This window comes from Thalassophryne amazonica, chromosome 2, assembly GCF_902500255.1.
Source record: "Thalassophryne amazonica chromosome 2, fThaAma1.1, whole genome shotgun sequence".
In the NCBI taxonomy this organism is placed as follows: domain Eukaryota; kingdom Metazoa; phylum Chordata; class Actinopteri; order Batrachoidiformes; family Batrachoididae; genus Thalassophryne; species Thalassophryne amazonica.
Genome location: NC_047104.1, coordinates 35,443,681 through 35,469,326, shown reverse-complemented (window position 1 = coordinate 35,469,326; position 25,646 = coordinate 35,443,681). Strand labels below are relative to the sequence as shown.

At 43.4% G+C, this 25,646-nt stretch overlaps 1 protein-coding gene across 1 annotated transcript in view; it reads left to right on the top strand.

Annotated features, from left to right (window-relative positions):
* The window catches only part of ankdd1a (ankyrin repeat and death domain containing 1A), a 132,437-nt gene that overhangs the window by 17,987 nt on the left and 88,804 nt on the right, over window positions 1-25,646 (top strand). The window contains exons 4-6 of the mRNA XM_034184889.1: window positions 366-464; window positions 548-652; window positions 10,461-10,559. Of these exons, the coding sequence (XP_034040780.1) occupies window positions 366-464; window positions 548-652; window positions 10,461-10,559 (303 nt within the window). The remainder of the gene's footprint in view (window positions 1-365; window positions 465-547; window positions 653-10,460; window positions 10,560-25,646) is intronic.

Sequence of the window (25,646 nt, the reverse complement as noted above, 5' to 3'; positions counted from 1 at the left end):
ATGTGAAAGTGATAATTTACTTTAAATTCATCAAATGGTGACAACAACTGTCAAGTGTCCATTTTGTCTGTATTTTTTATTTGATTATCTGAAAGCATTATAGTTGTTGTTAAATAACTGAGCATTTTATTAAATATTCTGATTATACAAAATTGTTTAATTTTCATTTATATCTTTAGCTCATTTAAATAGCATGCATTCATTCATGAAAAATGTGGAACTTGAGTAAATCTTCTCAGAGGCTTCGTCTTCATTGTTTGAAGCAAAGAACACCTGACATGAGTAATCGGCGAGACAGAATGTTACCCATGATGCCATTGTGTGAGCAGGATGTTTGTGCCATGTAACGTGATATGTGTCTACAGTTTGGCATGAATGCTCTTCTTCTGGCCTGCTGGTTTGGTCACTTGAAGATCCTGCAGATCTTGGTGTCCTGTGGAGCGAAGCTGAACTGTGAAAACAGAGTAAGCCACGTCTTCGCTGCAGGTTACACTGTCTCTGGGACTCCGACTGCATGTGAGTTGCTTAAGACTTGTTTGTTTCTTAGGATGGACTGAGCATCCTGCATTGTGCTGCCCAGCGAGGCCACATTCAGGTCCTGGAGTTCATCATGGAGGACTTGGAAAACTTCTGCCTGGACAGAGTTGACAAGGTAATTTCTCTGAAACCTCTACTATATGTGATTTTTTTTTTTTAACCAAAAGAACAAAAAGGCAACTAATTGTCCTCTTGGAGCTGTGTCCTTATGTGAACGCTGGACATTCTCCAGAGAATCAGGCCTTTCATAAATTTATCACACAAGACAACTATTGGATGAGGTGAAGGATGGAGCATCAGCAGTGGGTGCAGGAAGCAGGATACCATCTGAAGAGCACGCTGCAGAACTGGTGATTGTTCATACTTAAATTTGTCCATTGGCCTCGATGCCGGCTTTTATGGACTAATGTTCCCATAGCTTGAAAATTTTTTCCCAGACTAGAGATTTTGTCCAGTCTTCACATAAATTGGCACAGTTGATGTTCTTACCTTTGTCACAGTCCTAAGTGTTCATCTGTCAGACATTTGAAATTGGTGGCAAAGCAACCAAATAGGAAGGGGGGGGGGGTCATGTGCCAGCAGCGCTTTGATGTATCAAAACCAAAGTTTCATACCAAATGTGGCGTCTTTAAAAAGACATGGTTGACACCCAGTCACAAAATATGAAATGAGCACAAATCCCGATGAGGCTGGTTCACATATGAGGTTCTGAAGGTGCTGTTTGGACTTCCTTTTGAAAGGTGTTTTAGCGTGTGCTTTTCTAACTGCCAGTGTAGGAGGAATCCACGCAGACTGTGGAGAGGAATGACTCCAATATGAAGTAGGAATTCATTCTTATCGACAGCTGTACTTAGGTTTGTCATAGTGGCACTGATAATTGTGATAAACTATATTATTGGGATTTTAAGGCTATTTTTCTTTTTTTTTTTCCACAGGTGAAGCCAGAAAGAACAATGAACTATTAATTCTTTAGAATACTGAGAAATTGGAAGTGGAATGAAAAAATTTAGATATATCCACGCACCTTGGCTGCCACTCCATTTTTGAATTTGCTTTTAAATATAAGTCCTGCTGTTTAATCAACGTTACTTTGGCCATGTGACCTACTGACTTTAGTTGTTTAAAGAGTTGATGGCAATTTGCTACACTTTTATTTTCACGTCCTACCTACATTTCAACTGGATTGTTTGTAGTTTTAGCTTACTGTGCTGGGAAGCTTTCTCATTTTGCTTCTTTCAGACCGACTCAGTGTGCCGTGCCCTGCTGCCAGTTTGGCCTCCTGGCCTTTGTTTGCTACATCATAAGCTAACATGAGTCCACCTGCTCAGCCAGCCAGCTTCTTCCCGTCTCACTGTGGTCGTCTCGTCTGGGCTTTGGCTGGTTTTCTAGCTAGCCACCCCACACCGGTCCATCCTCCATTCGTCGTGCAGGCTCATAAGGTTACCCCCTTGGTTGCCCTTCCTGGCCACCTGCCATCCTTCCAAATTACTGCTGTGCTGCTGTGGCGTATCTTGTGGCTGGTTTTCAGGTTGATACCTTGCTCCTGGCTACACACTGGTGCTAGCTGCTTGCTAGCATTCCACACTCGAACCATTTCATTGTTGTACTCCGCCTCGGATCTCCACAACCTCAACAATCACCTGTATCCAGACTGCATGGACATTCTCCATGAAACCGGACTACTTTGGAGACGATGTGATCACATCCTTGACTTGGTCTGCTCCACTGGTCTTACTCTTTCCCAACTCTCCAGCATCAATCTAAAGATCTTAGATCACCTGGCAATTACAATGGATATTGTTACTCCCATTCCACAGGACAAACGCAAAATATCATTCAGGTACATAAAGTCTGTCTCTTCTTCTGCTCTTTCAGCTTCTCTCACTCGTGTAATGTCCACTTCCCCTCCCCCTTGTCTAACAATTCCTCTGATCTTATTGACTACTACAATGACACGCTTTCCTTTTGTCTTGATCAGCTGGCTCCCATTAAAATTGAAACTGTTTCATTCACTTACCCTTCCTCCTGGTATGCTCCCGAACTTCATCAAATGAAAACCTGTAAACGCCAGCTTGAAAGACTTTATACGAAAACGGGCGTTACAGTACATCTTCAAGCTTATACTGATTATCACCAACAATATAAACATGTTCTTTCCACTGCTCGCTCCACCTACTACTCACACATCATACACTCGGGCTTCATCAACCCTAAGGCTCTTTTTTCCACCATTAACAAATTTCTCAAACCCACTGACAACACCTCTGCTTCCGTCATACTTGACAAATGTAACACCTTCCTTTCTTTCCTTCCAAACAAAAATTGACACAATTTACAGTAACCTCAGCACCTCCCCTGTCTCAGTTCTCCTGGGTGTCTCCCAACGAGCTCCACAACCTCATGGCAGGTATGAGAAGCTCCACCTGTGTTCTGGACCCCATTCTATCCACTCTTGTTAAGAACTGTTTTCCAGTCATTTCCACTCTGATCACAGATATCATTAACTCTTCCCTCAGCTGTGGTACCGTCCCTCAAACGTTCAAATTGGCTGCTGTCACCCCCATTCTCAAAAAACCTGTACTCAATCCTGACATCATGACAAACTTCTCGTCCACTTCCAATCTTCTCTTCTTATCAAAACGTCTTGAACGTGTTGTCGCCTCCCAACTCAAAGCCCACCTCATATCCAATGATTTGTTTGAACCCTTTCAATCTGATTTTCGCTGCCAACACAGTACTGAAACAGCCCTTCTCAAAGTCTCCAATGACCACTTTCTTTCCTCAGACTCTGGTAAACTCAGCATTTTTGTCCTCCTCGACCTCACCGCATCATTCGACACTATTAATCATACTATTCTTCTTTCCCGCCTTGAAACTACCCTTAACATTACCCACACTGCTCTTAACTGGCTATGGTCCTATCTCACTAACAAAAGCAATTCATCTGCATCAATAACTGCACCTCCTCCATTACCCCTTTGTCCCAAGGGGTTCCCCAGGGCTCTGTGTTAGGTCCTCTCCTTTTTTATCCTTTACATGCATCCCCTTGGTAAAATCATACATTAGCATGGTCTTCATTTTCACTGTTATGCTGATGGTGTCGAGCTCTACATTTCCACCAAATCTATCACCACTTCAACTACTCCACTCCCACTAACTGCCTTACTGAGATCAAGTCTTAGATGCAAATTAACTTTCTCAAACTCAACTGTGACAAGTCTGAAATAATCAATTCAATTTCAGTTTAACAATCACAAATCACAACCAAATCACCAAATCACAACAAAGTTGCTTCAAGGCGCTTCACACAACTAAGGTCTAACCTTACCAACCCCCAGAGCAAGCACACAGGCTAACAGTGGTAAAGAAAAACTCCCTCTGAGGAAGAAACCTCACGCAGACCAGACTCAAAGGCGTGACCCTCTGCTTGGGCCATGCTATGGACACAAATTACACAACAATTCACAGGACAGGAGGGCCTCAGGAAACAGACACCATACCCATCTCTGGATGGAGCTGCACCTCAAACAAAGAGAAAAAACAGAATCAGGCATCAGAAAGACAACAAATACAGTATAATTTATCAGCATTAAGCAACAAGAAAAACAAAAGAAATACTAAAGTGATCGCTGGCCGCTAGCCCTAAGCATCACTAAAAGATCCAGAATTTAGATAAAGTTGAGGACGCGGCCCGCTCCATTTCCTAATAAAAATTAATTTAAAAGAGTAAAAAGCATAGTAACATACTATGCCAGTATGCTAACCATAAGAAAAGGAAAATAAGTGTCTTAAGTCTGGACTTGAAAGTGTCTGCAGAATCTGAAAGTTTTATTGATGCAGGGAGATCATTCCGCAGAACAGGGGCATGATAACAGAAAGCTCTGTGACCCTCAGACCTTTAATTCACCCTAGGGACACAAAGTAGTCCTGTACCCTGAGAACGCAAAGCCCGGGCCGGTACGTAGGGTTTAATTAGGTCAGCTAAGTAGGGAGGTGCCAGTCCGTGAACAATTTTATAGGCTAGTAGCAGAACCTTAAAATCTGATCTCACAGGGACAGGACGCCAGTGAAGAGATCCCAAAATGGGTGTAATATGGTCAAACTTTCTGCTTCTTGTCAAAAGTCTGGCAGCAGCATTTTGAACCAGTTGGAGAGCCCTAATGCTGGACTGCAGTAAACCAGAAAATAGAACATTGCAGTAGTCCAATCTAGAAGAGACAAATGCATGAATCAGGGTCTCAGCATCAGCCATAGACAGGATGGGACGAATCTTCCCTATATTTCACAGGTGGAAGAAAGCAGTCCTCGTAATCTGATGTGGAGGTCAAAGGACAACGTAGGATCAAAAATTACCCCAAAGTTCTTCACTTTTGTGACTCCTGAGATACAGATTTGAACAGAAGCTCATAATTTTTGATTGACTGATGATAAAGTCAAAAAGCAGGAGTCACCTACTCTGTTCCTGGAGACCCCCTGCCCTGTATGTTTTCCACGTCACCCTACTCAAGTCATACCTGTTTTTTGTTTTTTTTAAAGTGGTGTTTTCCAGCTGTTGATTGGCTGAGCACACCTAATAGAGGTAATTACCTGGGAGTGGATCAGGGTGGATCAGGGAGAGTTAGAAAATATGCAGGGTAGGTGCCCTCCAGGAACAAGGCTGGTGACCCCTGCTTTAACCTGTGGAGACGTTGGTTGGCCTGAGAGGATATGTGCAGCGACCAGGTCAGGTTGTCAGAGACATGAACCCCCAGGAATTTTTATTGCTGCACAACCTTTACAGCAGAGTCAATCACCAGCTTCTTGGTTTTCTCCACATTCAGGATCAGAATGTTGTTGCACCAGTGAAGAGTCTCACCTCCTCTCTGTAGTGTGTGTCATTGTCATTCTGGATGAGCCCCACTATGGTTGTGTCGTCAGCATATTTTATGATATGATTTTTGTTGACCTTTGCACAATAGTTGTGGTCTTGAGGGTGAAGAGGAGGTGACTTAGCACACACCCTTGTGAAGAGCCTGTGCTTCAGGTGATGGTGTTTGCTGTTCTTACCTCCGCGCACAAACTGAGGCCTGTTTGTCAAAAACTCCAGTATCCAGTTTAGTAGAGGGGTGTTCTACGTTGATCTTAAGCAGCTGTTTATGCTGCCCTACGCGGCAGTATGCTGAGGGACGGAAAGGGGTACACGAGACTGACGCAAAAATTAAACGTGTAACTTTTTTCTGTGTAGAGAACTGGATGCAGAAAGTATGCAGTTTTTAAGCAGGTTTGCGCAACACTACGCCACTGCATGCAACACTGCACTACTGTATGCAACACTGCGCTACTGTTTGGAAATCTACACAACACTGTGCAACTGTACACCTCCACAAACTGAGTGCATGCATTCAGAGTGAATCAGCTTGAGAAGAACAGCCTGCACCATCTGTGCGTGCTCAGAACAGGTAATCGAACCGGCGCGTGCGTATGACTGCATGATCCAAGCAGCCCACAGTGTCTGTGCGTGCTTACAACAAGTGATCGAACTGGCACACGTCTGCATGCTCAGAACAGGTAATCCGATAATCAGAAAACATGGTTTACATTCTTACAATTCATAAATTGGATTTCTTTAGAGATCCAGAGAACAGAAACAGCAGGTCTTGAAAAAAAGAGCAGAGAGAGAGAGAGAGAGAGCTCTCTCTGTCACACTCTTCCCCTCTGTCTCGCTCTCTTTAGAATGCTGAAACAAGAAAAAGATGTTTAAGTATGATTTTGAGTTTAAATGGCAGCAGTATTTTCTACTTTTGTGGGGGACACAATGGACTCTGAACTTTGAGATCTGATGTTCCAAGCCCAACAGCATTCACAAAACGTTTTCATTTCATGTACCGTTTTGAGAATGGAGCACATTTCCACAATGCCAAAAAACCCCCAAAAAGTAGGCAGGAGTGGACTGTGAGAGGCAGAAAAATAGCGTTGAGGGCTACATACGTGGCAGTAAGCATACAGTAATCAACCATACGCAACTGTAAGCAAGACTAGGAATGTAACCATACACCAGCCTACACAGGGACTACGCTAAATCTGCGCAGCTTTCCAGCGTACTCTGTACGCATCACAACGCATCTGTATGCAAGCCCAGTGTGAAAGGGGCTTAAGGGTGGTAATGGAGGGTCTTTTGGGCACTGGGATGATGGCTGACATTTTGAAGCACAAAGGCTTGACCCAGGGAGATGTTAAAAATGTCTGGCAGGACCTGTGTCAGTTGTTCTGCAAACCACTTGAGCACGCAGGCAGGTATGCGGTCTGGACCTGCAGCCTTCTGTGTGTTTATTTTTTTCAAGGTCCGACAGACATCAGCTGGATCAAGGGCCAGACCCACCTACTCCTGAAGTGGGGTGGCCTTGGCTGCTGGAGTTTTATTTAGTGCCTCAAAATGTCCGAAGTAGTCATTGAGTTAATTCAGGAAGTCAGTGTCGTCATCACAGGTTGCAGGGGTCATCTTACAGTCTTTAACAGATCTGATTGTTATGTGTCGGACGCAGCCCGGAGAACCGACCAGCGTTTGAAGGACCCAGTATAAAATAAGCAGAGCACGGTACAAAGGATAACAGAGTTTAATAAACATAACAGTGATGTGATAAATATAAAAGTGCGCGGTCTGGCGTGGTGGATTGCGGTGCGCTCCCAGCAACGCTAACGGTCCGGAGCCAGAACCAGTTCGGACCCCAGGACCCCGCCGACACCCCCCAGGTGGCCGGGACAAACCGAGTCTCAGGAAGTGTGTTGACGAGCGTGAGACCTCACCCCCTCCTCTTTCACAGACCATGCATCAAACCTGGACGTTCTCTGCATCCACTGATGATGAGATGGCTCTTGAAACGACGATCTCACCCGTCTGGTCACAAGGTCGAGTCTCTGGCAAACACACACTGTGCACTCCAGACTTAAATGCCACCATGTTCCAATCCGTGTAGATGCACCACAGCTGTGAGTCCTGACGAGCTGCACGTGATCAGCCTCAGGTGATCAGGGTGAGGTCCTGATAAACTCAGCTACACAGCCACTCAGTCCCAAATGCGCACCACCTGGGAGGAAAACCAAAAGACAGAAACAGAAGACACACAAAAGCCAGCCAGGCACGCCAGCCACAACACTGATCCTGCTACAGTCTCTTGGAGTCCCTGTGATGCTGAAATTATTCCTGAATTTTATGTCCATGGGCCCTTTTAGCCAGTCTGATGGTCTTATTCAGCTCGGCTCTGGCCGTTCTAAGGGCACCGGTGTCTCCACACTTAAAGGAAGTGTCTCTTTCTTTCAGCGGGACACGTACCTCAATCCACGGTAATCCACGGTTTCTTGTTTGCCCTCACTGTGATGTTTTTTTGTGACAGTGACATCCTCCATACATTTGTAGATGTGACCAGATATAGCTTCAGCATACTACTCAATGTCTGTGGTCTGGTCTGTGGTGGCAGCCTCTCTGAATACAGACCAGTCTGTGCATTTGAAGCATCCCTGTAGTGCTGTCATTGCTAACCTCTGGCCACACTCTCAACTGTTTGATGGAGAGTTGGTTTTTTGTTTCTGGTGAGCGGAGGTCTGTATGCAGGCATTAGCATGATGGATATGTGGTCTGATGAGCTGAGGTGAGGGTGAGGGGCTGCTTTTAATGCTGCTTTCATGTTGGTATAGACATGGTGGAGTGTGTTGGCTCTTCTTGTGGCAAAACTCACATGTTGGAGAAAGTGGGGAAGAACTTTCTTCATGTTGCTTGGTTAAAGTCCCCAGCAACAATGAATACTCCTGGGTGTGAAGGTTGTAGTTTGTACTTGGTGGTAGAGGGAGTCCAAGGCTGTCTTTGTTGTGGTCCGGTCCTGTGGGCTGTTTTTTTGGGCTTCTTTCTAAGGTTTTTCCTCTCGTTGTCTGTGGGTGTGTGTGTGAGAGAATGTGGATGTCTGTGAGTGTGCGTGTGTTTCCCGGTGCTTGTCTCCCGTAGATGCGAGTGTGCATGATAAGATAAGATAAACTTTATCGATCTCACAGACGAGAAATTCACGTTACGTCAGCTCTTAAGAAAACACACAAGGTGGGTGCATGTAGAGGAAAATGTTCATCAAACATTTTCCTCTACTTGCAGTCTGAGTCTGCCATCCCTCCATTTGTACCCCCTTCTCTGTGCGTGCTCAGGCGTAGGTGTGGATGAACACGCGTCCCGTCTGTGTGGTGGATGTATGAGTAAGTGTGTGTGTGTGTGTGTGTGTGTGTGTGTTTCTTATATGTTCATCTGTGATGTTGGTTGTCTTTTGGTTAAACTTTCACTTGTTGCTCCTTGTTTATCCGCGCTTGGTTCTCTGCTGAGCGGCGTTTGACAGCTGTCATGCGAGGGGCCCCGCCCCTGATGCATCTAGTGTTTAAGTCTTCTGGAGCTTTCATGTATTTTATTTCTCCTTCTCCTTACAATGATTGATTTTGTTCTCTACCACGTTAGTTGATTCATGTTCAGGTTTTATTTTCCCAGGCTGTCTGTGTAGATTGTTTCTTGTGAACTCATTGGTTTCCTTCCACATGTGTCCTTGGTTCTGGTCGTTATCTCCAGCTGTGTGTAATTTGGTTTCGGCTTTATAAGCCAATCATTTGTATTTGTTAGTTGCCGGTCTATTAGATGTTTCACCCAGGTTCTTCTCCACACGTCCTGTTTCAGCTGTTTGTAATTCACACTGTCCCTTTTTGACAGATGATTTTTGTTATTTGGTTGTAACTTTGTTAGTCTTTACAACCATTTGCATTTTGGCTTTCAGAAGAGTTTTATTTTCATCCTCACTGTCTCCCTTTTTGACAGTTGTCTTGAGTTGCTCATTATCTTCCTGTTTGCTTTTTGATCTCAGTCACATTTGGTTAAGATATTTTGGTGAACATTTTTGTTTTTTGGAGTCTGTCCTCTTTTTTCATGTTATTGGATGTTTTTTGGATTTGATGTTCACTATTATTCTGGAGTCCAATAAATAACTGTATTTTTGCCATCACCTCGTGTTTTTTGGCTACCTGCATTTGGGGTCCAAACCTGCCTTCTTTGGGGTCTAAATCATGACAGTCTTAAAGTCTGCATCAGAAGCAATATAAACAGCAATGACTAGAATCAGCTGGTTTAGTGGGAGGATGGAACAAATATGTGGTTAGATTTTTTTCTCACTGAAACTGGCGTTACCCACCTTCGCTTATAACTTTGCCTGAATGGAATTTTTACTCATCCAATACTCATACAATAACCCCCTTCACTACAGCTGGCCAACACCGTGCTGGAGGTCAGCGTGCTGTGTCAGTAACCATCACGTCACTTTACCTGTGTAAATACAGATGGCACAGATGGTTTCCCACCGGTAAGCCTCGGCAGCAGGCTGTGCTGAATCCAGTTTGCTAAATCAAACAACAGATAAAGCGTCCACTGTTCACCCTGTGGACACCTGATACAAAGACGAACAAGAAGAGCAGAACAAATGGAAGTGTTGATGTAGCGCTTCATCAGTGAAGCGTGTTGGAGGTACGGTTACCGTGTAGGTTTGAGTGGCTCCAACTGGTTGATTAATATTTACTGATGACTATGAATGCATAGACTTTAGCATCAGAATCATTCTGTGCTTTCCAGTGCCACCGAGTTTGTCCAAATATTTATTGATCTTAATGTATATTCCACTAACTGGTTGCTGGTCGGGTATGATAGCCCGGCTGGTGATGTAAGGTGATGTTCCCACATCTGATGGGTGTCATAGAACAACACATGAGCATAGCTACAGTGTTTAGAGCTGTTGTCTTTTAAGGTCATTCTAATTTATGGAGAACTCGAACCAATGAACTGTCATGAACAGTGTGTTGTGTGTGTGAGGCCTTTGGTTTGGTAATGGATGAGTTCCGAAGCTCCTGTTTCGTGATGACATTTGTCTGGTCAGTCAGGGAAGACGGCGCTGCACCTGGCTGCTGAGCATGGACACCTGGAAGTGGTGGATTTCCTGATTGGAATGGGATGCATACATGGGCTGAAGGACAAGGTAATGACTCACACACACACGCTGTGCAGGATGTCATTTTAAAAAATGAAATTGTTAAAAGGTTTTGCGTCATATTTCTTTGAACTGTGGTGGATCTGCAACGTGACTAAGCTAATGTAAACTGAACACATTTCCATCATCAGAACACTTTAAGCTGTCATTACAGACAAACTAAACACCAGGCCTAAAACAGGATCTGCTGTGACTTTAAATCCTGTGCAACATCCTGCAAAGGACGATGTTGAAGTTTTAATGACTGTAATGAAAAGTTGATGCTGTGTTCAACACACTCTGATCCTCCCCAGCAGGACTGGATTCTGTTCCAAACTGTCTGGTTTCCACGTACTTATTTTAACTACAGCTTATGTCTTGCTTTATGGTTCCACCAACCCGCCTGCAATGTTAAAGTGAACAAATCCATATGTTACTTATTGTTATGTTTACATTTTTCTCTTTCTGTTGACAAATATTTTAGTGTATTATAAAGAAGTTGGATTGTAATTTGTAAATGTCAGTATTTAACTGGTTACATGGAAGCTTCATTGTTGCTTAGCTGCCCTAAAGCAAATCATTGTTTACGGCGGCAAGTTTTATTAACACATTAGTCATAAATGCAGGTCATTGTTGTTGTTTTAGTAATAATAATATTTATTTGTATGACACTTTCACATACACTGAACTAAAATATAAATGCAACACTTTTATGTTTGCTCCCATTTTTCATGAGTTGAACTCAAAGATCTAAAACATTTTCCATATACACAAAAAACCTATTTCTCTCAAGTATTGTTTACAAATCTGTCAAAATCTGTGTTAATGAGCACTTCTCCTTTACCGAGGTAATTCATCCTACCTCGCAGGAGTGGCATATCAAGATGCATGATTATTGCACAGGTGTGCCTTAGGCTGGCCACAATAAAAGGCCTATCTAAAATGTGCAGTTTAATCACACAAGCACAATGCTACAGATGCTGCAAGTTTTGAAGGACTGTGCAGTTGCCATGCTGACTGCTGGAATGTCCACCAGAGCTATTGCCCATGAATTGAATGTTCATTTCTTTACCACAAGCCGTCCAAAGGCGTTTCAGAGAATTTGGCAGTGCATCCAACCGGCCTCACAACCACAGACCACATGTAACCACACCGGCCCAGGACCTCCACATCCGGCATGTTCACCTCCAACATCGTCTGAGACCAGCCACCAGGACAGCTGCTGCAACAATTAATTTGCAGAACCAAAGAATTTCTGCACAAACTGTCAGAAGCCATCTCAAGGAAGCTTATTTGCATGTTCGTCATCCTCATCAGGCTCTTGACCTGACTGCAGTTTGTCCTCTTCACCAACTTGAATGGGCAAATGCCCACATTCAGTGGCATGTTGCTGCTGATCAACTCTGTGAAGATGTGTTGCACTGTGTGAGACAAATGGTGGTCACACCAGATACTGACTGCTTTTATGACCCCCCCCCCAATAAAGCAAAACTGTTATGTGGTAGCGACATCATGCAGGAGCCTTCATATATTCTTGGATTCTTTATCACCGAGAGTCAGGAATCTATAGTGATGTTTGTTTACACACATCTCAGAAGTACTGCCACACAATGTACAACATGGACATCAAGAACATCTCAGAACACAGAAGAGTTAAAACAGGAACTGGGTTTGTTTATAAAATAACAAATCATTTTAATGTCGAGTGTGAGGATACTGTTTGAGACAAATGAAACAAAACAATCATAATAAATTCTCCATTTTCATTTCTGCAAAGCAAACTGTGATCAGCGTTTTTTCTTTTCTTGACTATGTGGTGTACGTGCACGGTTTTGTTGAAGGTAATTGGAGGATGTTTGTAACTGTGGCGTGCAGGACGAGAACACAGCTCTGCATCTGGCAGCGAAGCACGGCCACGCTGACATCCTCCAGAAGATTGTGGAGACCGGAGTGGATGTGGATGAGCGCAACATCGTGAGTCCTGTATTGTTTTGTCCACATACGTTTGAGAGGATTGATGGATTATTTTAAGTGACGTGACATAAGGTTCACACTTCAACCATGGTTTACACTCCAGTCACAAAACATTCACCCCTTTCAAAACAACATGAGGGTGGAGATGGCTGTGGTGCTGTGGCGTTATTCACATTAGGATGTGGCAATACACAACTGAAAGTGCACAATCCTGGATTAAAATCAGTGGTTGCTTTTTTGTATCCATTTTGGCTGAGAATAATCTGTTTAACATACTTAAAGTTCATTTTAAAAATATAGATGAAATAATTATTTTGAAATCCACTGTTAGGAGCATACACCATTTCTTATATTTGTGATTATTTTGAAGATTAGACTACCGCAGTCCAACATCATTTATAGGAGCATTTTTTTCACAACATAATACAACACATTATCTAGAGGTAAAATGTAAAACAGGCAAAAATGTTTAAGGGTTACTGTATTAATTTTTTTTTATCTTAATAATAACATTATAAACAACCCCAAACATGGTAGCACACTTTACCTTTCCCTAAAATCATTCTGATCTCTGCTAGTTTTCCTCTTTATGTGCATTCCTGCAGAGGTACTGTGGAAAGAACAAAACGCAAACTTTATTTATGAACCGCTTTCAGCACATTCTGATCTGAATGATATCAGTGCCTACATTCCGTTCTCAACTCCTGATAATTCAGAGTGAATATTTCCATGTTCATGACCCAAAGTTTCTCATATTTTGTAAAGTAACCTGACAGTTGCAACGGCTGACAGTAGCTATTGAAACCCCGGACACTCTGCCGTCAGAAGTGTATCTTTGTTTAGTGAGTATGTCAAATTTGTGGAGACATTCACTTATCTCTGCAGTGACATTCATGTTTCTGATCCTCTACGTTTGAGGTCAGGAGGAGCCTGGGAAGAGCTTAAGGAGTCATGAGGTTGCTGGACAAAAGTGTTTTGTAACACCAGTACCTTTGAAGGAGAAAGAAGGTCCTAATGTTTCCTGTCTTACTGTAAAGTTGTGAGATTACAACAATGGGGCGTCTTTGTTCCAGGTCTTATTGCTTATCTTTGGAATGACTTCATGTCAAATGAATGGCTACTTATGGATGCGTATGTTTTGTAATGTGGTGCATTTCTGTGGGCATGTAGGTGCCTCAAGGATAATTATTCCAGCAACTAGAAAAGGTCAAGAGTTTACCCTGACTGTGAGAGATAGATGGAGATGGATCAGTTGCCATCTAGGATCCAATGCTGATGCAGCACATCCTGTCAGACTTGACCTAACTTGTACTGCTCCCAGTGTGTGCTCCATGCTGCCTGTCTATTTCCTGGAATAAGCCTTGTCCCAGTCTCCCAGCTGTACATATCTTCCAGCTGACTAGTGTCCCGCCTTGGGGGAGTTATTGACTCTCATCCACTTCATTCTGTGGTATTGATGGACCTGTATCAGACTGACTTTTGGGTCCAGAAGGAATACAGTGGTCCCTCGCTATAATGCGGTTCACCTTTTGCGGCCTCGCGGTTTCGCGGATTTTGTTGTGCAGTTTTGCTTGCTTCTTTTTTTCTTTTTTTTTTTTACAGCGCATTGTGTTCTGCATCCTCATCAGGCGGGCCGGTCGCGGCACCGGTCGGCATCACCGCGATTCCTCTCACTGCCTCCGACGCGCTTACTGAGTCTGCGGGCTCGGTAAACGCCGCAGCGGGCCAGTCACACCGCCCCCCTGTCTGCTGTGCGGAGCTGCGGCCAACTCCAGCAACAAGTCCAGAGACTATGCTCGTTGTTTTGATGCGGAGCGCTCCGGCAGCCTGCAAGGATAGACTTCTTGCAGAAAAATCCGCAGCGCTGCATGGTCTTGGTAACCGCAGCCGCAGAGCTCCGTGGCCACTGAGAGAGGTTTGTATCTTTTTAATGACATGACCATCACCTCTGGGGGAGGTGATGGTCTAGTGGTTAAGGTGTTGGGCTTGAGTCCAGAAGATCATGGGTTCAAATCCCTGCCTGACTGGAAAATCACTAAGGGCCCTTGGGCAAGGCCTTTAATCCCCTATTGCTCCCGGTGTGTAGTGAGCGCCTTGTATGGCAGCACCCTGACATCGGGGTGAATGTGAGGCATTATTGTAAAGCGCTTTGAGCGTCTGATACAGATGGAAAAGCGCTATATAAATGCAGTCCATTTACCATTTATCTGTACCCCACAACAGTAACACCGGAGGCAGTGAGTGAAGGGAGAGCACGCGCATTTGCATGTGTCTGTTTATAATCTTCTCACCTAGAAGAAAAAAAGAGCGCCAACACTACCCATAACTGTGTTCTTCACTCGGAAAAAGACACCCACCTGCACAGAGGTGTCACTCAGTGGAAAAAGACGCTACAGCGGAGCGGCACCAGGACAAAGAAGCGCGGTCAGAGGAACTGTGAAATACTGGTCAGTCACTATTAATAATTTCTTATGTGTCCAACCTCGTAGGTTGATCGTTAAAATGAAATTTGTTAATTCTAAAAGCGGTAAGCGAAAAGTGTATAAAGTGTGTAGTGAGGGATTTACAGCCTTAAAACATTTATAATAATTGTAAAAAATAACGCTGACTACTTCGCAAATTTCGCCTATTGCAGGTTATTTTTAGAACGTAACTCTCATGATAAACGAGGGACCACTGTAATTAATTGACTTATTGAGCACAAAACAGTTTTCTATAAACGTCTCAGTAATTGAGGTTTTAGTAGCATATACCATAACGTCCGTTTCAAACCAGCTGACAAAAAAATATGAGGGGGAAAAAAAGCAGTTTATTCTAAAAACTGCTTTAAAAATATTCGGTCATGATTTTAGTCCTGAAAAATTTTTTCTTTTTCTGAATATTCAGACTTTAATGTTGACAGCTCGGCCATTTGTCACACTGTCGTTGCTGTTGTAAACGTTTGTTCCTCACTGAAATGTTCATGTTGCTTTCAGGACGGCCTTACAGCACTGCACCTGTCGACTGATTGGCGGTCACTATGAGTGTGTTAAACTGCTGCTGGAGTCTGGCTGTGATGTCAATTCACAAACTAATGTATGCCTGGTCACCCACAGATGTGCACAACACCGTGGACAGCGCTGAAATCTTCTTGCATTTTAAAAGACTTTCTGTTGTTTGCTGTCTGCAGAAGAATATGACATCCCTCCATTATGCGGCCGGCGTGGCTTAGACAGAGAGGCCAGTTTGCTGTTGGAGGCAGGAATCAACGTGGATGCCATGGACATTGTAAGTAAGCACTGACTGCTGCCTTTAAAGAACATGTTGCACCAAAATCATAACAACTCAGATTTAGGGTGTTCGTGACCATCCGATGATTACTTTGTGCACTTCCGTGACTGGTCTCAAAGTATTCGGCATTCCCAACAAACAGCTACAGAGACTGCTGAAAACAAAGTACTTGTTTTTCCGAGTGTTTACGTAGCTTTGACGAAAAACTCCCAGCACGCTGTTGAATGGAATGTAATCAAATCAACCTTTATTGTCATTTAGCTGTACAGACAGTTGTAGTGCAGGCAAAATAAAAGGGCATTTCTTGTAGAGATCCAAAGGAAAAAAAAAAGATTTAAATAAAAACACACATCTATCACAGCAGTCCCCCAACCCACGCCACTCCAACCCCTCACATACTCATACAAACACACATATATCCCCCAGACGTCGGACTGAAAATGAAATGAAGATGTAATTGTCTGTCCAAGTAGCAGCTTGTTGTTAAAGTCTAAAGTGCAGTGGTGACAAAATCCCTGTTAGTTGTTGAACAGTCTAACAGCTTGAAGGAGGAAGTTGTTGAGAGTCTGGCAGTCTTGGTTTTAATGCTACGAAGCGTTTGCCTGATGGCAGCAATTCAGAGTGGTTATGGAGAGGGTGTGAGGGTTCCTGACAGTGGTCAGTGCCCTGCTCCTGCAGCGGCTCAAGAAGAGTTCCTGGACGGGAGACAGGAGGGAAACTCCGATGACCCTCCCAGCTCCCCTAACTATCCTCTGCAGGGCTTTTTTTTGTCTGACATACTGCAACTGGAGAACCATGTTGAACTACAGTATGTCGGACGCTCTTGGCTACACCTGTGTGAAAGGTCCCGAGGATGGTAGTAGAGAGAGGCTTGATTTAGCTTCCTCAGAAAGTGCAGTCTCTGCTGTGCTCGCTTCTTGATCCCTAGAGTTGTTTCCAGGTCAGGTACTGAGAGTTATGCACTCCAAGGAACTTAATATTCTTCGCTCTCTCTGCTATGCGGCCGCTGATGCTGAGGGAAGGGTGCTCAGGCTGTGACCTCCGGAAGTTGATGGTCATCTTTTTTATTTTGTCCATGTTGAGCACCAGGTTATTCTCTCTACACCAGTTCTTTTGGTCTTTGACTTCATTCTTGTACATCGATTCTCATTCTCACGGATGAGTCCCACCACCATGGTGTCATGTGCAAACTTAATAATCTGGTTCCCCTTGTGTCTGGATGCACAGTCATGTGTTAACAGAGTAAATAACAGAGGGACTGAGTACACAGCCCCTGAGGAGAACCAGTGCTCAGCGTGATGGAGTTGAAGATGTTATTTTCGACACGGCCAACTGTGGTCTTTCGGTCAGAAAGTCAGGATCCAGAGACATTTGGCGGTGTTGAGGCCAAGTAAGGAGCAGTTTCTCCATTAGTCTCTGGGAGATGATGGTATTAAATGCTGAGCTGAAACCAGTGGACAGGATTCTAGCATAGGTGTCTTTATGGTCCAGATGAGTGAGGACTGAGAGTGCAAGGTGGTGGATTTGCATCCTTTGTGGAGTAGTTTGGTCGATAAGCAAACTGAAGCAGGTCAAGTGATGCAGGGAGGCTGGCTGTGATGTGTGGTTTGACAAGTCATTCAAAACACTTCATCACAGTTGGTGTCAGTGTGACGGTAGTCATTCAGACAGGACACCACTGATTCTTTTGCCACTGGACAATTGGTGACCTTTTGAACTTTCTGGGGACAATGGCCTGACTGAGAGAGATGTTAAGATGTCAGTCAGAACATCTGCCAGCTCATCAGCCACCGTCTCTGAGCGCACGTTCTGGGATGTTGTCCGGACCTGCTGCTTTCCGTGGGTTAACCCTGGTTAGGGTTGTCCTCCATGTGTCTGCTGTGTTGATAATAAGAGCTGGCCCGACAGATGACAGAGAAGGTCCAGCCCTCCTCTGGTTGTTGGGTTGGATGCTTCAAAGCATGCAAAAATGTTGTTGAGCCTGTCTGGAAGAGAAGCGTCGTCATCATCGACCTCCTCCCTGGACTTGTAATCTGTTAGCGCTTGGACTCCCTGCCATATCCGTCGGATGTTGCCTGTGTCACAGAGGTGACCCTGGATTTTCTTAGCAAAGGTATGTTTCGTAGCCTTGATGTGCAGACCTGACTGAATGGAGAGCAAACTTGTCCCCCGCCCTGAAGGCTGCATCTCGGGCAGTCAGCAGCGAGCACATCTCTGCAGTCATCCAGGGTTTCTTGTTGCCACGTTCAGTGAAGGTCTTAGTTTCAGTGACATCCTCTGTGCACTTTGCGATGTAGCAGGTTACCGCCTCAGCATACTCTTCATTGTCTGTGTGATCTTCCTGGGAGGCTGCTGTCTTGAAAGCTTCCCCCGTCAGTGTGTATAAAGCAGTCCTGAAGAGCCGATGCTGCACCCTCAGGCCAGAACCTGTTTTTTTTTTTTTTACCACTGGCCAGCTGCTCTCTCAGTAGTGGTTTGTAAACAGGCACCAGCATCATGGAAGGTGGTCAGAATGGCGAGGTGGGGCAGGGGTTGTCTTGTACGAGGTCTGTGAGAAAAGTATCGTACCTTTTTATTTTTTTCAAAAACTATATAGATTTGATTCATATGTTTTTACATCAGCCAAGCTTGAACCTTCGTGTGCATGCGTGAGTTTTTCCACGCCTGTCGGTTGCGTCATTCGCCTGTGAGCACTCCTTGTGGGAGGAGTGGTCCAGCCCCCTCGTCGGATTTTCATTGTCAGGAAATGGCGGAATGATTTGGGCTTTTTCCATCAGAATTTTTTCAGAAACTGTTAGAGACAAGCAGCTGGAAACCATTCGAAAATTTATCTGGCTTTCGGTGAAAATTTTACGGGCTTCACAGAGAATAAGGACTGTTACTACAGCTTTAAGGACGCCCCACAATGGCGCACGGCGCGCCGCGCTCCGAGCCGCCATCAAGAGGCAGAAAAACCACATCATTTCTAAACGGATGGCTGTGTGGAGCTGGGACCGTTGTGAGCAATTTCTCTGGTTATCACAATAGCTGGACATCAGCCATTTTCTGACAGATTTCACTTTTAACAAGAGATTTTGTCATGGAAAGCCGCGCGGAGGGGGACAAGTTGGGACATGCCTATCTCGGCTTTCAATGCTTACCAGCCCAGTGAGTATAGAGAAATTGTGGAGAGCTGGGCATGTCCCAACTTGTCCCCTGGCACTCTGAACGGAGGTGTTCCTTTGTCTCGCTCGATCAGCGAATCGGTCCGGACACGCGAAGCTTCCGCGCGGCTTTCCATGACAAAATCTCTTGTTAAAAGTGAAATCTGCGGAAAATGGCTGATGTCCAGCTCTTGTGATAACCAGAGAAATTGCTCACGACGGTCCCAGCTCCACACAGCCATCCATTTAGAAATGATGTTGTGTTTTCTGCCTCTCGATGGCGGCTCGGAGCGCGCGCGCCGTGCGCCATTGTGGGGCATCCTTAAAGCTGTACTAACAGTCCTTATTCTCTGTGAAGCCCGTAAAATTTTCACCGAAAGCCAGCTAAACTTTTTCGAATGGTTTCCAGCTGCTTGTCTCTAACAGTTTCTGAAAAAATTCTGATGGGGAAAAAAAAGCCCAAATCATTCCGCCATTTCCTGACAATGAAAATCCGACGAGGGGGTTGGACCACTCCTCCCACAAGGTGTGCTCACAGGTGAATGACGCAACCGACAGGCATGGAAAACTCACGCATGCGCACGAAGGTTCAAGCTTGGCTGACGTAAAAACATATGAATCAAATCCATATAGTTTTTGAAAAAAAAAATAAAAAGGTCTGTTACTTTTCTCACAGACCTTGATGTATCTGGGAGTTTGTATACATTACATTCGCCAAAGATGTCCTTATGCATGGATTGAGCACAATCGCCAGCTGGAGAACAATGTTCAGGTTCGCTATAAGTCCTTACGCATGGATTGCGCACGAGTGATCGCCGGCCAGAGAACAGTGTCCAACTGCACTGCCTCACAAAGGTCTCTCACGATTCTGGCATGTTAGATAGAAATTCCATTATCTCCTGAAAATAACATTCTGACTTTTTCCAATGTAAGAAATCCATATGCATGTTCTGGCAGCCTGTAAAGACAGCGTTGTGGAGACATTCCATGTGCACGTTCCTTGCAGCAGTAAAATAGCGTCTGAGACACAAACAACAGTGTCACCACACATTAGGTTCCAGAATCTGACAGACTAGAAAATTTACGAGTTTTGGGTTGAAGTGTGTCGTCGCCATCACTTTCGAATGAAATCTCAGCCGTAACGGTGAAGACCAGAAAACAAGTTAAACACTCAAAATGCAGCCAAGGTGCCTGAATGCACAAATAACAATGTTTATTGTGTGTCAAAAAATAATGATAAATGTGTAAAACCTTGGAGTGAGACACTGGAGAGGGAGATGCTAACTGGACCAAAATGATGACTAGAAGAATTCCCAGACCAGATGACAGAGGGACCCTGAACTAGGACCAGGTGGCTGCGATGGAGCTGATAGGAGATGTGGTTGCTGGAGACACAAGGAGAAAAAACAGTTAGATAATCCAGAGAAGCGACGTAAAGAAAAAAAAAAATACAACTAGAAATCACAGAGGCCAGGATACCACGTAGGTAGAATTGAGTTTCTGGCAATTATAGAGAGGCATGACCGCTTTAAGTACAGGTAGTGGTGATCACTGACAAGTGTGACAAATCAGCTCCGTAATGCGGTGCCTGGAGACACAGGAAGGAAGGGGGAGCTGAGTGAGCAGTTCCAAGCCAGCACAACAGTCCCCCCCCTTCAACGGGAGCCCCCAGGCAACTGATGAAGCCGGCCCAGGTGGGCCCAATAGAAGTCCCGGAACAAGGAGGGGTCCAGGAAGAGGCCCTGCAGGACCCAGGAGTGTTCTTCAGGGCCATAACCCTCCCAGGAAACCAAATACTGGAAACCCGACCCTGATGCCGCACATCCAGATTCCGGTGGATGATCCAGCTGGAGGGCACAGGTTACGTGTGAACAGACTTTAACCAAGAGATGTGGAACACTGGGTGAATTTGTAGGGAACGAAGTACCTGAGCTGGACCACAGCCAGGTTGATGATCTCCTCTATACAGAACGACCCCAGGTACCTCAACGTCATCTTATGGGACTCTGGCTGAAGTGGCACATCAGGCAGATGTAACATCCTGGCCTGCTGTACGGTGGGGGTCACAGCAACAGGGGGAGTCATCAGAGTGTTCCATGATGCATTCCACAAAATGGCTGATGCTCATCCAAAATGTCCTGGTATTTGGTACGACAATCTGATCTTACCCTAACTGCTTTTTAGAGCTGTCTAATTGATATACCAAAAACCATAATTAATAAAACCATCTATTTGGACGGCATGATGAAACACTCTGATTTGTTGTTTGGCACGCCAACATACAAATATACCATAAAATTTATATACTGCCTTGAACGCAATGTGAGCACGACACCCACTTATACCCACCTACTTCACTGTGCAGCCAATCACATAGCCACTGATTCACGACAGGCTAAGGACTGCCTACTTTTATTCACTGGCTTTTAACCCAGCAGTTGTTTTTTATGACCCCCCCCCCCCCCCCCACCCCCCCACCCCCACCCCACATACAGCACTTTGTTTCAATTGTGGCTGTTCTAAAACGCTTTATAAATAACGTTGAGTTTGTTGTATAACAACAAATAATGATAAATGTACATATCCGCATATCCAAGTGAGATGCTGGAGGGGAAGACACTGACTGGACCAAAATGATGACTAGAAGAATTCTCAGAATTCTCAAGCCAGGACCAGGCAGTCATGACAAAGCTGACAGGAGATGTGGTAGCTGGAGACACAATGAGAAAAAACTTAGATAATCCAGAGAAGCGAGGCAAAGAAAACACAACTATAAATCACAGAGGTCAGGATACCACATAGGTAGAACTGAGTTTCTGGTGATTGTAGAGAGGCATGACTGGAAGGAAATTATTTTGCTAGAGTACTGAACAGTGAGCAGTTTTTAAAAAAAATATACAATATACAACAATTTTATGCGAAATGACTGAAGATGTTGTCACAAGATGTTTGCCAATATTGCACATAACTGAGTAACTGAATAACTTTGAATGACTCTGTTCGTTATGTAAGATGGAGTTAAGTACAAGTGGTGGTGATTGCTGACAGGTGACGCGGTCCCTGGAGACACAAGAAGGGAGGAGCCGAGCAGCTCCAAAATAGTACAGCAGAAGCTTCGTTATCAGACGTAGCCGCGTTCATTTCACTGTGTCTGTCGACCATTGAGATGTTTCTGCTTTTCCTAAAATATACGTTGCACACTGAGAAACGCTGAGAAATGTCGAGTAAGACGTTTTCAGGAAATGCACCTGCTAAGGGATAATTGGCAATAAAACAGCACCGACCACTATTAGTACATGTGCACGGATAGACTTACAATCACGAATACTTTGATGTTGTGTTGCTAACCGTTAAAGAATGTGTGACATGTCCTTTAACGGGATACTTCACTGATTAGAAAAGAACAAACTAGCATCAATAAAGTAACACGTCATGAGTAACCTCTCATGATTTCACTGCAGTCTGATGTAGTTTTCCATTTTTGTTGCTAATTTAATCTTCAGTAAGATTTCATGGGTGCAACTGTATCTGCACTTTTATTATCGTCATGTGACCAAAATCAGCAGATGTCATTGGCAACAATGATTTGGGTCACATGACTATAAGAAAAGTGCAGATACGGCTGCATCCATCAAATCTAAACATTATCTAAATAAATATTATCATGTGTGGGAATAATTAGGACACTGCACATGTCCTTAAAATGCAGATGATATGTTTTCTGTCTGCAGTATGGAGTTAAATTTGTCTCATTAATACCTGTAAATGCTCAGAGGTGATCTAAAAATATTTCTTGTTTTTCACGTGTTTTGCGATCCACAAACACAAATTTCTGATTTGTAACTTGTGTTTTGATTTTTGCAAATAAACATGCATTTGTAAATATATGTTTTTTTTTTCATTTGTAAAAAAAAAAGGCATTTACAAAACTAAAAAGTGTTTGTGAAATGTTATTCAGCATTTGTGGATCACCAGTCACACACATTGGTGGTGTCGTCAGCAAATGTCACAGCACTGTACACGTGTGTTGTGTGTGTGTATATTATATGTATGTATGTATATATATATGTATATATATGTATGTATGTATATATTATGTATGTATATATATATATATATGTATGTATGTAGTGTGTGTATAAATAACCTCAAGATTAATTTGATTACTGTACATTTTGAAGAAACAAAATGTTTCTTACATTAGAAAACATGTAATTAAAATTGTTTAAGTAAAAAAAGATTATTTCGAAATCTTTATTTGTTAATTATAACCATAAGTTGTTGTTTCAGATGAGATAATTTCTTGATTAACATTATCAGGAACCTTGGACATTTATTTTTAGACAAATAAAATAGCATGAAAGTCTGGTAGATTCATTCATTCATATCTGCGTTTCAACCAGGAAAAAAAAAAGACACTCAGTAAATACAAATATTTATTATAAACACAGGAGATGATGTAACACTGACTGCAGTGTGTCCGTTATTTAGTATTTCTAAATGTGACATAAACCTCCTAATGAAATTTTTTTTTTTTTTTTTCATTTTAAAATATGAATTTGACTGTTCTAGTGATTGTGAATACTTTAAAATTGTGCACAATGGGAGTGGGGGTCTACCTGTGCAAGTGTCTTTTGACTGAAGTTTGACTTCATGGAAATGTTTAATGATGTATTCAATTAATATTAAAATATTAAAGGACTAGCTGAGTTACCCGTTCTACTCACGGGTAATGGAGATGAATTTAAGCTATGTCATTGTATATGTCATGTCACTTTAGTTAAGGTGTAGTAAGGTGCATTGCATTGTGTGTATGTTGTAATCCTTAATTTTTATAGACTCAGGGGAATGATGATAAAGGGTGATAGAATGTCATATCACTGACTTGATACAGCTCTGGCATACTGTACCCAGCAGGTACGTTTATTTGAAAAAAACGCACATGCACATGGCATGCACTCCTTCGCTTTTTCCTGATGCGACTCCAAAATGGTGATTGTCCTGCTCGTTCACCGGGTTCTCGAAAAACCAGTTAATGGCATAGAAATCTCCACCCCCTCTGTTGCCACATGCAATGCAAGTAAAGCCATCAAAATGCACAGAACAACACTACCATCTACTGGATGGCAGTGTGAATACCAAGATACATATTGTAAAACTGTGAGCAGTTTTGTGCTTAGAATGTCTCAGATTCATGTAACTGAGCAGAATGATGAATGCTTGTAACTGCTGATCCACAAATGCTGAGTTGGACTTCACAAACAGAATTTTCAGTTTTGAAAATGCCTTTTTTTTTTAACAAATTTTTTTAAAAATGATATATTTACAAATACACATTTTTTGTAAAAACCACACTCAAGTTACAAATCAGAAATTTGTGTTTGTGGATTGCAAAACACAGGTGCAAATCAAGGAATTTGTTGATCACCCTCTGTGCATTTGCAGGTATGCTGCACAGGCACACGTTCACCATAAAGCTCAGGAAAATTTTTGTAATCATCCCTCTGTCTGAAAGAGTTTATTAAACTTTACTTTGCTATGGGTAAATGTGCCCCATCGCAGTGTGAGACGCTCAGATGAGAGGTTTTGTTGCTCTTTTCATGTAAAAAAAAATATTGTGTTTCATGCAGCAACACAACACGCCTCTGCACACAGCTGTGCTCAACAATCACACAGAACTTGTGCGGCTCCTCATCGATGCAGACTGCGATCTCGACGCGTCTGACAGCGTGAGTACAAATATTGACAGCACTGCTACATGCTATGCTACACTTTTCCACATTGTCAACAAAACAAAAGTAGAAGCAGCTCTGTGACCAGTTGGCATGTGTCTGTCGCTGAAGTCTGCTGTGTGCAGCTGCTTATTTTGGTCCCAAAGCGAACATTACAGCACTTCAAAGGGACGAGAGGCACAAACACGGAGTCTTATCACACTTTAGTACTTTAGTGAAGTGTTGTGGATCCTTCAAACTATGTTGTTGGTGCAAAGTCACTTATCCAAAAAATTGCTGACTGCGTTGGCCATCTATAAAGAACATACATCTGTGGAGAAATTACAGCAAAAGATACTGATAAAGTAATGACATGATCTTAAAGGAACACTTTAACAAGTAATATATTTATGTATGCATCAGACACTAAAGATGAAGAATTTTGTTGCAATATTGGGATAAACTGACCTGGCTGTTCCATGTACTTCTGTTTTTAACTGTATGAAATTTTACAAGAGGTAAGTGTTAAAATGTTCATGCATTGCAGATATGCAGCCATTAATGACCAAACAAACTGGCTTCCACAATGTCCGTACGCACTTGAACGCCATTGTGGTGAGGAAGATTGTTTTTAGATTGATTCCTGACTAGGATGGTGGATGCAGAGAAAATCTACATACAGGGTCGATCTCGAGACACCTGTGCATGGGTTTGTTTAATGTGGGGATGTCGCTGCACGACAAACACAGCCCTTGACAGATCCTTAGCCTGCCACGATGGCTGGGAAATCGCAGGTGATCAGGGTCTGAGGACCTACTGCAGCCTTCATCCGCCTTCACAGCTGTTGGGCTATAACTTCAACTTCAACTTTTTTTCTTGTATAGCGCCAAATCACAACAAACAGTTGCCCCAAGGCGCTCCATCAGCTCCACCGCCTGATCCGCCGTTGAGCCCTATTAGCCCTCTGTGCAGGGTTCCTCTTGAGCCTTCATCGTGGT